This window comes from Sinocyclocheilus rhinocerous, unplaced genomic scaffold (genome assembly GCF_001515625.1).
Source record: "Sinocyclocheilus rhinocerous isolate Xijiao unplaced genomic scaffold, SAMN03320098_v1.1 scaffold3333, whole genome shotgun sequence".
Lineage (NCBI taxonomy): Eukaryota > Metazoa > Chordata > Actinopteri > Cypriniformes > Cyprinidae > Sinocyclocheilus > Sinocyclocheilus rhinocerous.
Genome location: NW_015632780.1, coordinates 1 through 14,756, shown reverse-complemented (window position 1 = coordinate 14,756; position 14,756 = coordinate 1). Strand labels below are relative to the sequence as shown.

The window sequence follows — 14,756 nt, the reverse complement described above, 5'->3', positions numbered from 1 at the left end:
TTTTTTTTTTTTTTTTTTTTTTTTTTTTGGAGGCTGTACAAAAGGTATGTCCTTATCAAAACAGAGACTTTCATACTGAATTGTAGACAGCATTTCCCTCGCAGGGTTTACGGTGCCCTATTGGAGTGAGATCCCACCCAGTAAGGGGGATGGCCTCCTCTTGGGCATAGGCGAATAGTGTCTTTTTATAGGACATCTATTACATGGGTTAATCCTGGTCCACAAATATGTATGTATGCACACTTAGTTAACACCTGGACAGGACCAGGACTGTGTTTCTGTTAGGATTCATCTGTGTCTTCCCTTGTTTTTGCGTTTGTTTGAGTTAATTTTCCTGGTTACTTGTTATTTGTTAATTTATTTTCCCCACCTGGCCTTTATTTTCTTCTTTGTTTTTAGCTGTGCATTTCTAGCCCTCTGTTTCAGTTGTGTATTGTCAGTTCTCTTCTTTATAGTTTGCAGCATCTCAGTATTGTTTTTCTCTCCCATTCTCCTGTGTTTGGTTTTTGAATGTTATTTAAATGAGTATACCGCTGCGATTAGATCCTGCCTCAAATTCTCATTGCTCCTGCAACCAGCTGCATGTGACATCTAGACATTTTTATTTACCATTTACCATTTACCGGTTTGTGCAAGGTTAATGTGATTTGCCATAAAATTTAGCCTACTGTTTCTAAACTGCAGGATGTGCTTGATGGGGGGAAAAAAGTTATTAAAAGTACAATAAGCCACAAAAAATAATTACATTCGATACTCGTATGCTATAGAGTTAATTTTCAGACATAGCCATTCACTGAGTGAGAAAAAAAACAAAACACCAGCATAAGCCTCTGCCAGTAGATTGCTTCAGCATTAAGCAGGACTAACACACAATGGGATCTTGATAATTTCACAGTATGCTCACCTCTTGAGTAACTACTACACCACTGGTTGCTAGGTCTGATTGCTAGGTCAGTGATTCCCAATGATTTTTTTATTTGTTTTCATCCAATCACATATCTCACTGTACAGAAACTAAAACCAAGTAAATGCTATTATAGGCGGAAATGTTTTCTACTTTCTATGCTGACAGTTTTTGTAGAAGAAACTTTGCTGATTAAGATACTTTTTATAGATTTAATAATACTGCTTTAACTTGTATACCCATAAATACCCCATTGTATTTCATTTTCTCTAAAATTTTCAGTGGACTGCCTAGCACTACCTTGTAGACTTCAGGGAAAGTATTTGCCATTTACTATCAGTCGTTAACATTTAGAGCTGGTAACTTTTAGAACTGTCTATACAAGAGGCTTTTCTCTCTAGTCATCTTTTAAAAGTTCTTAATGTACCCTTTTGAAATGAACAACTGACATTCAGTGTCAGTTCTTAAGAAAATCAAAGAAAACAACTTTCAAAAGATCAAAGAGGAAGACTAGAGGAGTTTGAGGAAGAAGCTTTTAGAGTGCATAATGTGTTGAGGATGTGAAATCCTTTGAATCAGCCAATGAGGGCAGGTTTAGATCAATGAAGCTCCTTTTAACGAGAAAGAACTCAATAGATTAGTCAAGATTAGTCTCCAGAGTGTGATTGCAATGATAAAACACTTAAACAATAATAACCTTTGTGGATATAAATAATGATCCATTTTATTGCTTCCAGTCACTAAGGTTATACATTTTTAAAAATCATTATACATCTATGAGAATAGGGATGTCCACAACACAGCTATAACAATAACGTCACAAAAGAATTATATCATTAGAATCACTTTCACTTTTTTTTTTTTTTGATGAAGGATAAAAACATTCACAGTCAATCAGAACCCACTCAGCAATTTAGCATGATCATTTAATGTGACAGACTACATAACTGCAGCACACACTTGTAATGAACAGTTAACACTAATACAGTTTTCGTTTATGTTGTGAATGGGCTTTAATGAACCTTAAGAATGATGCTGTATTTTTAATTTTTTTTTTTTTTTTTGCAGGCCAAAAAAGGACCTTATGCATTTTTGTGGGACATGGCCGTGGTGGAGTATGCAGCACTGACAGATGACGACTGCACCATCACTGTAGCTGGCAACAGCATGAGCAGCAAAGGCTATGGAATCGCTATGCAGCATGGGAGTCCTTACCGAGACCTCATCTCCCAAAAGTGAGTATTTTTAAGTTTCACCTCTTAAAAATAACATGCAGATGGTGTAAGGAGTATCTGTTGTTCAGGCAAAAGCTATTGTCATAATTATTTTAAGTTGACCATGCTTTGGGGAATTTAATGAGTTGTATGGTGAAGAGTTCTCTAGCTACTGCAAAAACCAATGTCTCGTACAAAAAGTGAATGAGGTGAAATATTTTGCACAATTCTACACATTTCTTATAGAATGATATAATATATATATATATATATATATATATATATATATATTCTGTTGTTTTTTGAATGTTTTCAAGAGATAGTATAACATGCAATAACATTTCAAGATTCTGCAGACATATGTTTCAAGTGTATTTCATTAACCTGCTACAGTTACCACAAAAATGACTCACAATTTCATAGGTGCCTTGAATTTCCCACAACTCACAGCCAGTCTTATTGCACACAAAGCCATGATTTGACATTAGCAATTGTTTCTTGGGTTTAGTTTTACATGCATTACAAATTGATCCCTTTGTGAATGTAACAGATGCCAGCAGACTGTATAAAGCTCCACATAATCACTTGTAACCAATTAAGATTGTTTAATTGCATTGCCTTTGGATTTTGTTAAGCTGGATAATGATCTTTGGTTGCCTTCTCACTCACTCTGTATTGATCTATCTATAATATATTAGCATGACCCAACCACCAGCAATACCCAGTGTCAAATGTTCCCGGTTTTGTGTTATGTTTGGACTTTTATGTTGTAGTTCTTGTCTAGTGTTACACAACAGCTGACCATGAAACACAGGGAAACCGGGGCTGTGTCCGAAATCACCCCCTATACACTTAAAAGAGGCATTATTTGAGGGGACAGCCATTTGTAGTGGTGTCCAAAACCATAGTGGATATTATCGAGTGCAATCCCATAATGTACCACAAAATAACGATTGTACAACTAATGTACATTCAATGGCTAGAGAAGACCAATAATGCACTGTGAGAGTCGTGACGAATGAATAACCTCATCTTGCTAGAAGATGGCACGTGCAGCTGGATCATCCATCCATCCACTTTTGCAACTCCTGGTTCAATGTGAGTACAGCGTCATATCAGGTATACATTTCTTTATAATTGACTATTCAATATTTTACTGAATGTTTATACATGCTAGCTTCTATGACAGTTCAAGATAGTTATTTTCATTACTACTGGAGCTGCTAGTTTGCAAAGTTTTCTAATGATTATTAAACAGCAAGCACAAACTATGCAAAAGTAGCAGCCCTTCCGGCACACTCAGCGTCCGATTTTCGCTCACTCGTTTTTATTCACTCCTTCAGCTGAACTATATTAGTGGACTAATGTAGGGAATAGTGAATGAGGGTATAGCGGGTGATTTCGAACACAGCACAGCGATTAAGTACACAAGGGAAAACGAGGAGACAAGGGACACCTGGGGACACAATCGAGGGCAACAAAACAGAAATGAAACTACAAAAGACTACAAACTGGCACAAGAAACTCAGGTCCAAACACAAGACAAAACGGGGAACATGTGACACCCAACATTAAAAAAAAAAGTATATATCTGCATGACAAGTGTATTGGAAGGCCGATCTGTTTACTCATAGGAACCAAGATTCAAGTCCTGCCAGTTGCATAAAACTCTTTATGTTAAACACTTTATAGTTACAATATATATATAAATTATAATTATAACTAATAATTATAAAGAGTAGTTTATTTGTTTGTTTGTTTTAGCTCAAGGTGAGCTAACAATATTGTGAAATTGGGCCCTGATCCCATTTCCCCTCTCTCACTTTTACTTTACTATCTACACTCTATCATCTTATAAAAGAATAGCAAAAATCTCCAAAAATAAAAAAAGGCCTAGGGCGACTGGGGAAATGCATTCTGAGGTAGCTGGGAGGAAGCTTGCAGGTTATTACACAGTGAACCATAATGTCATCTCCTCTTAAGTGAAGAATTCATCTTACTATTTTGCTTTTTGGCCCATCATTATCTGTTCTCTCTACCACTCTCAACTGTTGGTAGCCCCCTTGCATGTTGCATTTTACACTGAAGAGACTGAAACACCTGTATTACTTGTGGATGAGCCCTTCACTGACAAAAATGTTTTTTTTTTTTAAATCTTTTTATTTACTTAAACATGTCCTTACTTTACTAGTTTTTGTTTGTACCAGCAAAGGTATAAAATGTATAAACATTTAATCTGCTTACGGTGAGGCATTGAGCTGCTTTAGGTGATTTCTGTGCATCTGTGCATGTAGAAAATGTGTGTGGTGTTTGCTTGTGCAAAACTTTGCTATAGGGCATTGCCTTGCACTCCTAATGGTGTTATGGATAGTTTCTAAGATGTTGCTAGGTGGTTGCCAGTTGGTCCAGCACAATCTTATGGCAATTCGTAACTATTTTTCGTTTTGCCAAATTGGTGGCTAATTTGGATAATCCTGTTTGTATGTTTTTATGCAAACTGCTAATGCCCCATTGCTGTTATGTTTAGGGGTCCAGTTAGGGGACAAACTCGCCACCTTGCAAAATAGCTCTGTTTTATCCGTACCATTGTGTTAGTTATTTGTGGTGTTTGCCAAGAACAACAAAATTAGAGGTGCCACCCATAACAACCATTTCCAAACAGTTTCTCAAACACTCCCTCGTCTGCTATTGGTCAACAAACATAGAGAGGCACCTACAAATTAACTGATTGGCTAACGTGCACAGGCTGCATTCAGAAAATTTGAGAGGAAAGGAAGCAACCATAAGAAAAACTTCACATAAAATAAGTACATCCCATTGTCATCCTTCACAGGATTCTGGAGTTGCAGGAGAAAGGAGACCTGGATGTCTTGAAACAGAAGTGGTGGCCTCGGACTGGCCGCTGTGACCTCAACAGCCACAGTAATGCCCAACCGGACGGTCGCTCGCTCAAGCTGCATAGCTTCGCCGGCGTCTTCTGCATCCTAGCAGCGGGGCTCCTGTTGGCCTGTCTGGTGGCCGCACTGGAAATGTGGTGGAACAGCAATCATTGTCGGCAAGAGCAGCCCAAAGAGGTGACCGAGCTCAGGGCGAGGAAGACAGAGCAGGGAGAGGACACTGCCACACTCTACTTTAAGGATCCCGCAGCAGATGCGAGCCCCGATTTAGTCGAGCTCCAGTACACACAATTATAGGTGTGCCCTGATGAAATCAAAATTGGTCCCCCCCACCTATTCAAAATAACAACAGATTTTATTTGTGCTTGGGGTGTGCACAGTGCCCTTGATGAAGCAGGATTTACAGTCTAAAATGTCACATTTACTAATAAGATGTGATTGTGGAGTTTAGACCATTTCAGAACACAAAAGCTCTGCTTCAAAACCTAGTGAGAACTTTTATAGTTCTGCTCATTGAGCCACATGTCACCAATTCAAACAATGCAATTAGCATTTTGGTAAGTTAAAATGTGATACTATAAAAACACATAGTACACAAGTTATTTTATTGACACTTTTCAGTATTGGATGCATATATTTAATCAGCACTATGTTGGATTTTTTTTATTTATTTTTTTTTTTTTTTCATTGAGCTCATTGCACTGCATTGTAGAAATGTCTTCTCTCTAAACAATAAATGCAGTAATGCTTTAGAGTTTGTCCAAAATAAGGTATCTAATCTTACCTTCTTGGATCAGTTTTTACATTGTGACATGACTATTATGTCTTGAAGTGTACCTAGGCAGACATCTCACAAGGTTTCGGAACAGAGTTACTATATTCCACCAATTAGATTTTTCTTTGAATCCTAAGTAAGAATGGTGTGTACTTTTGCATTTCAGAGTTTTCTGCGGAGGATAAATCATATAACTTTTATATATACAGTATATATTAAATGATTTGAACATCCAAATGATTACCAGAAATTTTCAGCTGGAAAAAAGCCTTAAATACAGAGTTGTTTCAGAGCACCTTACTCCTTGGCAGTGGCAAATATTACAAACGATTCCAAATGATTATACACCAGAAAATTCCTTAGATTCTTGGCAACCTTGTAATGGTCATCTCTTCCCTTTTAATTTGTTCTTTCTTCCATTTAGTGTTTTAAACAACACTTTATACCCATAACTGTGCCTTCATGGTGCAATTAAGTGTCTAACTTTACTGTTCTCTTCAAATCACCTATTTCTAAATATCTGAATAATTACTTCACTCTTTTATAAGCCTTTCTAAAGCCTCATCCACTGCCAATGAAATTGCATCTAATAGACTGGAACAGGGTTGATGTGGATCCGTAAACTAAAGTGTGTGCAAATTTGGTACTTGCATGAGTCTGCCTGCTTAGTTATAAAAAAAAAAAGAGCCACCCCAAAAACATAACTCAAACCCCAAACAGTCAATAATCCCTAGTAATTTACTGTGTGACATCCTGTTGCAATTATATGTCAATGTGGACGAATTTTATGGATTTTTTTTTTATCTCTATATTTTCTATTTTACATTTATTCTTCATTTGTTTATGATCTCATGCAGGTTAATAAGGATTACAGACTGGCAAGGGTTTCTGGTCCATTGACATATAATGATATTGCTACTGCTTCATCGGAGGGGAGCAAGGACATTTGGACAGACAGAGAAAGAGACTGGGATGAAGCAGAAGCTATTGACACAGGTCAGAATAGAATTGTAGGCCTCTTCTTTGATTGGCTGGGAATTAACCGGACCAGATGTAGAAGCCATCTAACATTAAAGATTTATTTCTTTATTTTGCGTTTTTTTTTTTTGGGCTCATACAACACTTTATACCCATAACTGTGCCTTCATGGTGCAATTAAGTGTCTAACTTTACTGTTCTCTTCAAATCACCTATTTCTAAATATCTGAATAATTACTTCACTCTTTTATAAGCCTTTCTAAAGCCTCATCCACTGCCAATGAAATTGCATCTAATAGACTGGAACAGGGTTGATGTGGATCCGTAAACTAAAGTGTGTGCAAATTTGGTACTTGCATGAGTCTGCCTGCTTAGTTATAAAAAAAAAAAGAGCCACCCCAAAAACATAACTCAAACCCCAAACAGTCAATAATCCCTAGTAATTTACTGTGTGACATCCTGTTGCAATTATATGTCAATGTGGACGAATTTTATGGATTTTTTTTTTATCTCTATATTTTCTATTTTACATTTATTCTTCATTTGTTTATGATCTCATGCAGGATACTAAGGATTACAGACTGGCAAGGGTTTCTGGTCCATTGACATATAATGATATTGCTACTGCTTCATCGGAGGGGAGCAAGGACATTTGGACAGACAGAGAAAGAGACTGGGATGAAGCAGAAGCTATTGACACAGGTCAGAATAGAATTGTAGGCCTCTTCTTTGATTGGCTGGGAATTAACCGGACCAGATGTAGAAGCCATCTAACATTAAAGATTTATTTCTTTATTTTGCGTTTTTTTTTTTTGGGCTCATTTAGCTGATTCACGTTCCAAGTTGTGTTGGGTTTAGAATGATGCCTTTGCTTTTCCTGCTTTGAGATTTTTTCTTTTGTTTTGTTTTGTTTTTGAACGATTAGCACAATGCCACATTAAAGATGATAAATTATTTTCCAGTTCAATCAAAATTAGTGTTAAACACACTTCTGCTGTTTAATTGGTGGCATTTATTTGTGGAGTCAATAAGCTATTACTTATTTATAATTTAAATGACTAAACACATCCTAATAAATGACTAAATGCATCCTGGGATGCTTTTTAAACAGTACTGAAGGAGTTCCTGTGTTTGCTGGATACTTGTTGGATGCTTTTCCTTCAATATCTGCTCCAACTTGTTCATTAAAAACATTTTAGTTAGAATTTTAGTTTTGAAAATAAATTCATTTGTACACACAAATAAATAAATTAAATTCATAAATTCAAATTCAAATTGCCCAATTTATATTTGTCTTCAAAACATATCTCAAGCAATAAAAGCAAAGCATTTAGATCAAAAGGGTTTTAAGATCATGAGAAACAAATTCAGTCAAGTGATTGTTTAGTGGTGCACATGACTATGAAAGAAGCAACAAGATTCCACTAGTGTTAATAATATAGCATTGCAAATAGAATTGGTAGGGCAGCAGATGCCCTGGATTTCAGATCTCAGACCTTTTTCCTCCTCTTGTGTAACAAGCAGGAAAATCAAAATATCACAATCGAAATTAGACTCAAATTTACACTTTAGAACCATGGGGATTCTTAACAAGACCCGCTATAGTAAGAAAGTTAGCTGAAAATGATTGGATGGCCTGAAGCAAAGCTAGTACACACTCTTCTTGTCTCCTTAAGATTGGAAAGCTCAGGTTTTGGTTTAAAAAATGTACCTTGTTCATTATCATTGATGGTAGACATTAAAGCTGAGTTAGGGTTATCTTTACCACCAGTTCAATTTTTTTGCAATAATAAATTACATGCTAGGTCTCTGACCCTGCATTTTTACTTTCCTCTGGATGTAGTTTACAAGTCACAGTTTACCATCTGTTGATTGACTATGGTGGAATGACTATATATATATATACACTGTCAGAATTTTGGAGTAATTGGTCATTTCTGGCTTCATTCATTATGCAGTATAGTAGCAGTTGTTTAGGAAAAAAATACATCAACAACAAAAAAGTGTTGGTAACTAATTTTGTGCACATATTTAGTTTGGAAGTCATTGCATCTGGTTAGACAGTTAGACAGTTATATATATTATATATATATATATACAATAAACTTAACAACAAAAAAAACTTATTGCGTCATTATAACTTAAAATTTCACCCAACTCTCTTCATTATTTAAGACAAATAGGATTACTGAACGGCGATACGATTGTGGGAAATGTGTGAAAGCATGTATCCCCTTGGAAATATTTGTAAAGACAAGTCTGCTTCAACCTAATATGACAGACTAATTTACCCAGTGCAATTGCTTTGCAATTCCAGCCTTAACTCCTGACCTATTCCTCCCAAAGCTTTATTACTCTCTAATGTGTCTTTGCATTTGATGCTGCATAGCTTCATTAATCTACATATGTTGTGAGACCTTAACAAATAATTTTGTGTAACAGTTTGTGACCTTACTATAACAGTGGTGGACTCTGGAGCCAATCTGTATTTCTTCTGCATGATTCCAAAACATAAATATTTAAAATTAATTGTAGATTAGATGGGACGTATGGGCTAGTTAGGTCTCTCTGCTTTGGCTTTGAACTACTATGTTCGATTTCTTTGTGTTCCAGCAATGGAGCCATTTTCACTTTTATTATTTGATCCACACACACACACACACACACACACACACACAGTGACCTAAAAATGAAAATCATGTGGCGCTGATCACAAGCATCTCATTTTTTGGTATGTATTTTTGTTGTTGTTGAGGAAAGGTCGTGTGGTGTCTGGTTTACACAACATCCTCTCACGGCATGATATTACCAGAGAGATAAAGAGCCAGCATTCATTTTTAATGTCAGAAATGTAATGCATTATGAAGAGTCCAAACACACACACATAGAAACAGAAACGCACACCTCATTAAGCCGTGCAGGAAACTACTCTGATATCCCTGAGCCTGTGTGAGATCCGCCGTGCCACGAGACTAATGCCACTAATCGTCTGTCCGGAAAGCACACACACACATATATACATATATATATATATATATATATATATATATATATGGCTGGCTAAAATGTATGCCATGATTATTTATAAAGAATAATTCATTCTAACAGGCACATTAAATTATGAATAATTAATTGCAAAAAAAAATAAAAAATCATTAATTTTACTACTACTACTACTAATAATAATATCAATGTAATATAGATACAATATGGATCTGTGAGTGACACAACAGTCCAAAGGCAACACGTGTGCTCCTTTTTTACCCAAATATAGCATCATAAAATTTATTGTAGATTTTATAATCCATAGAAGTACATTCTCACTAGGTTTAAAACTAAGTAAAATTTAAAATGTAAACTAAAAATTTAAACTCTGGCCTAAAACAATATTTATTTACGCTTCAGAAAGTATGCTAAAAAAAGACAAAGACAAGACAAAGAGAAAACTCAGACTTGATTGTGGGGAAGCAATGTTAGTTTTCACCTGGCCTTAATTTCCTCATAATTTTTACTTCTGTAATGCAATGATTTTACATCTTTGTGTTTTGTATTGTGGTACAAGTGAATAATTATGGTTACAAACAAAAAAAACTTTACAATTCACATTATATTATACATCGTAAGCAAAGCTATTTGACCACAGAATGCAGCACATACTTGCATTGCGATATGAATTGCACTGTTTTTTGTTTGTTTGTTTGTTTTAAAGCAAAAAAAAAACATAAAAATGATAAACAAACTTTGAAAACACTTTTTCATACTAAATTGTTTACCCAAATATTTTGCAAGTACGCGGTTTTAAAATGCATGCTGTGTTTTAACTGAGAATTAACTGCAATCATAAAAATGTCTGTACATTTTATTGTTAATGTCTTTTATGAAATGCAGGTTGGCTCCAGCACTAATGTTGTTGGTGATGTTAAATGTAAAGGCAGGTTTAGTGTCACTCAAGCATCATTATTTTAAATGCCCACTGGCCAAATTTGATTTCAAGGTGCACATTCTATAAAACTTTTCTTTCAAACACTATTCTACTATCTGGACTTTCCAATCGGGTATTTTTAGTAAATTCGCAGCACACCCTGCAGTAACTCAAATAAGCCTTACTTGCATGGAGCTTAAAAACAAAAATCCCATCCTGGAACCAGCAGATCTCAGCCTCTCTGTCCCTCCTTTCTTCTCTCACCCTCTCTAGGACAAGGAGGTGAACCTGGAACAGGTGCATCGGCGTATGAACAGTCTTATGGACGAGGACATGGCACACAAGCAGATCCCCGCACCATCTATCGAGATCTCTGCCCTGGACATCGGCAGCATGCCGCCCAGCCAGCAGCGGGAGGCTGTGCGAGCCTACCCGGGCACGGGTCTGTCTGTGAGCACCTTCATCCCGGAGCAAGCTCATGGGGTGGGCCGGATGCTGGCCCAGGGTCCTGGCAGCACCCTGCCCCTTCCTCTCAGCAGCTCCACCATGCCCTCCGTCCAATGCAAACACAGGGCTCCCAACGGGGGTCTGTTCCGACAGAGTCCCGCCAAGACGCCCATGCCAATGTCCTACCAGTCAGTACCAGGAGGACCCATCCCAGAAGCTATTGAGCATAGTACATCCATCTAAGGTCATCGTCACCATGTGCTGCCTCACACTTGCTTTTCAAAGGAAGAAAGCTGAGCTGCTGTTGGAGCTTTGGAAACTGTGGTGGTGTAAAAAGAGGGGGAGGGGGAGTATGTAGAGATTTTTATTATGAAAAAAATGAAAACATGAGAAATAATTTTTTCTTGTACATATTTGTAAATACTGAAAGAGCAAAGTAAGTAAAAGTGTATTTTGAATATTCTCAATTTTTGAAGTTGAGTTACAAAAACAAATTAATAACAAAAAAGGACATATAAAAATTATTCAAAACGACTGTTTGAATGGCTTTGTGAATTTTGTTCTCTGTGGGTAAAGACTCATTCATTGTGATTGTTTTCTAAGTGCCGAAATAAAAGATATCTCTCCACGTTTTGTTACTAGATGATCATAAACGGCCGTAGGAACCCAAGAGATAATTATGCACCCCTTTTACAGTCATAAATCTTCTTCAACCTGCAAACATGGAGGCCATTTTAATTTTGCTTCCTTTTCAGATTTTAGTTGTGGATTACTGATATAGATTTATGTGCTTGCATTGAGTTGATGTTGATTATGGGTTTACTGAACAAGCAAAAGCTAACCACTCAAAATAGTATAGACTTGTGCGGAAATATTGTCTCGGACAAGCTAAATCCTTGCAATCATGGCAGCAGCACTGAACTGAAAAAAGCTTATTTTTTTCCATTTTGTCTGCATTTTCAGACTGTTTGGAAACTATCAGCCCGTGAGCACAACCAGCCCAGAGAGAACAATTTTATTCCTGAAACATAACAGAACAGCTTAATTTGTCGTACATCAAGGACATTTTACACCAGTTCATGCTGTCATTTGTGAAAGAGTTGTATTATCATTGCTTTTCTGATATTCTGCCAAAACCATTTTTTGTACAACATTTACACAGAGTATATAGACAAAAAAAAAACACCAATAACAACTTGTATATGATATGATTTTCATAATTTACATAAACAAGGGGAATATGTGATTGGAGTAAATGAAGCCATGTTGGTACGCCCACAACTGGACAAACATCTCTTGCAGGCAACCTAAATAGTCCAAACACGCATATGAATTATTTTTTACTGTACAATTAAACTTTTACATTTCTTTTTACATGCTGTTTTTTAATCGTTTTTCAGGAGGTTCGGACCAATTATGAATCTCAGCCATATTATGTTTGTGACCTAAACCAGAACAACCTTATACACTCACGCCATTTACAGCTACTTGTGCATATTTTCCTGTTGGTTTCCACAGACACTCTGAAATTTTCCATTCGTCAACTCATAAAGAGAAGGACATTTGTCAGTGTGCACATAAACCAGTTTTCAAGAAGATTTCGCCCTGCATATGCTTGTCAGTCATAAATCAAGGTTATATCCTGTATATTTTGTACAAGTCCAAATAGTTACTAATTTGAACCAAAGTGATATATTACACTGTGTAACACAACCCGTGGCTTTGAGATGCTGACAGTGGTGGTAAGGATGTGTAATTTGTAGGGTTAAGTGTCTTCACTGCCTTACACTTGTGCCCCTTTGATTTTTAGAGAAAAATATCCAATATTCCATTAAATATAACAGTATCATAGCATAGTCTGTAACATTACATATAAGGGAGACTTATTTTATTTATGAATATGCTGCTTGGAGTTTCTTAATCTTTAATAAAGAAATATGGTTTACATCGTTTGATTGATGCTTGAGTAATTTTGCAGTTGCAATTTGGAGAAATATTGATGTTCATTCTTAGGGTCGCACTTGAAGGTACAACTGAAGATTCAGTATGTGCCTTAAATATAGCAGCACAGACTCTGTGCTCTGTGCAGTTACACTTTGTTAGATGTAACCAGACCATACCGTATTTGTTGCAGAGACGCATTAAATAACTTCTCAATGACATATGTTATTCCCATAGTTGTTGTGGTGATGTTATAGTAGCTACAACCAAATTTTTTTTTAATATAAAAATGTATCTCAGTATTGACCTGAAGCCACATCATGAGACACTGTTCATGTGCAAAATAACCAAACAGGGAATTGTATTACTAAAAACCATTTAAAAAAGTACACACATCTAAAACACTAATGCACATCTGAAACACTACACATCTAATATTACATTTAAAGGGTTAGTTCACCCCAAAATGAAAATTAGGCTGCGTTTAATTGTCTTTGATCTTTCAAGCTGTTTAATGCCACTCAGCGGGTGTTGCATGTATCAGTGCAAAAGAAGTTAAATAAAAAGCGCCCATCCATAAAAAAGTGTCTCACACGGCTCCGGGGGGTGAACAAAGGCCTTCTGTAGTGAATCGATGCGTTTTTGTAAGAAAAATATCCATATTCAAAACATAATAATCACTTTAATGTAGCTTGCGCCAACAGTCCTACACGGAAGCAGCTCCGGGCTGATGACGTATGAGTTCAGCGTTGTGCATGCACCAGTGAGTCTTGTGAAAACCAACGTTTGTTAAAAGGAGCAAAGGAAGCAAAGTTTCCTTACTTTAGCAAAGGAAAACCAGTCTCCTCTTGGCTTATATTGAAATCCTCCGACATTATTCTTTACAAATCCTCATTTTGTACTTCAAATTAGTGACCGTTGTTTTGTTTTGATTTCTCCCCTGCGCTTCCGCGTTCGTCACTTCTGAGCGGCGCATGCACAAAGCCGACCTCATACGCCCTCCGCCCGGAACTGCTTCCGGGTACAACAGTGAGCGCAAGCTACATTAAAGTGATTATTACATTTTGAAAATGAATATTTTTCTAACAAAAACGCATCGGTTCACTACAGATGGCCTTTGTTCACCCCCCGGAGTCGGAGACACTTTTTTATGGATGGGTGCTTTTTATTTAACTTCTTTTGGACTTATGCATGCAACACCCGCTGATTGCCATGAAACAGCTTGAAAGATCAAAGACCAAAGATCAAAGACAATTTTTAATATAACTCCGACTGAATTCGTCTGAAAGAAGAAAGTCATATACACCTAGGATGACTTGAGGGTGAGTAATTTATGGGCTAATTTAAATTTTTGGGTGAACTAACCCTTTTAGCACGGCACACCAGCTTAACTTTTCTAAAATCACTGTAAATCATGGCTTCACAGGGCTTATTGCTTTTATAAAATGTAATACTGATGTAAAGAGGTCACGTGTATGTGTTTAAAGAGTATTTTATAACAGCTTTGAATAAATCATAATGAAAGACTGGCACTATTCTTTTTTTATGAAAAGTAATTTGTCTTGTGCCTGATCACAAAGAAAAAAGATATGTGCCACTGAGGCATGAACAATTCTAGGCTAGTATCTCCACAAAGGTAATGTAGCGTCTGGACCAATCAGACACACCATTTTTCATT

General features: G+C 36.6%; 1 protein-coding gene across 1 annotated transcript in view; it reads left to right on the top strand.

The window, feature by feature from the left end:
- Nucleotides 1-11,482, top strand: part of LOC107743060 (glutamate receptor ionotropic, delta-1-like) — a 59,398-nt gene extending 47,916 nt beyond the window's left edge. Inside the window, exons 10-12 of the mRNA XM_016556165.1 lie at nt 1,973-2,139; nt 4,952-5,192; nt 10,964-11,482. Of these exons, the coding sequence (XP_016411651.1) occupies nt 1,973-2,139; nt 4,952-5,192; nt 10,964-11,380 (825 nt within the window). The 3' untranslated portion in view covers nt 11,381-11,482. The remainder of the gene's footprint in view (nt 1-1,972; nt 2,140-4,951; nt 5,193-10,963) is intronic.
- Nucleotides 11,483-14,756: the final 3,274 nt, after the last annotated feature.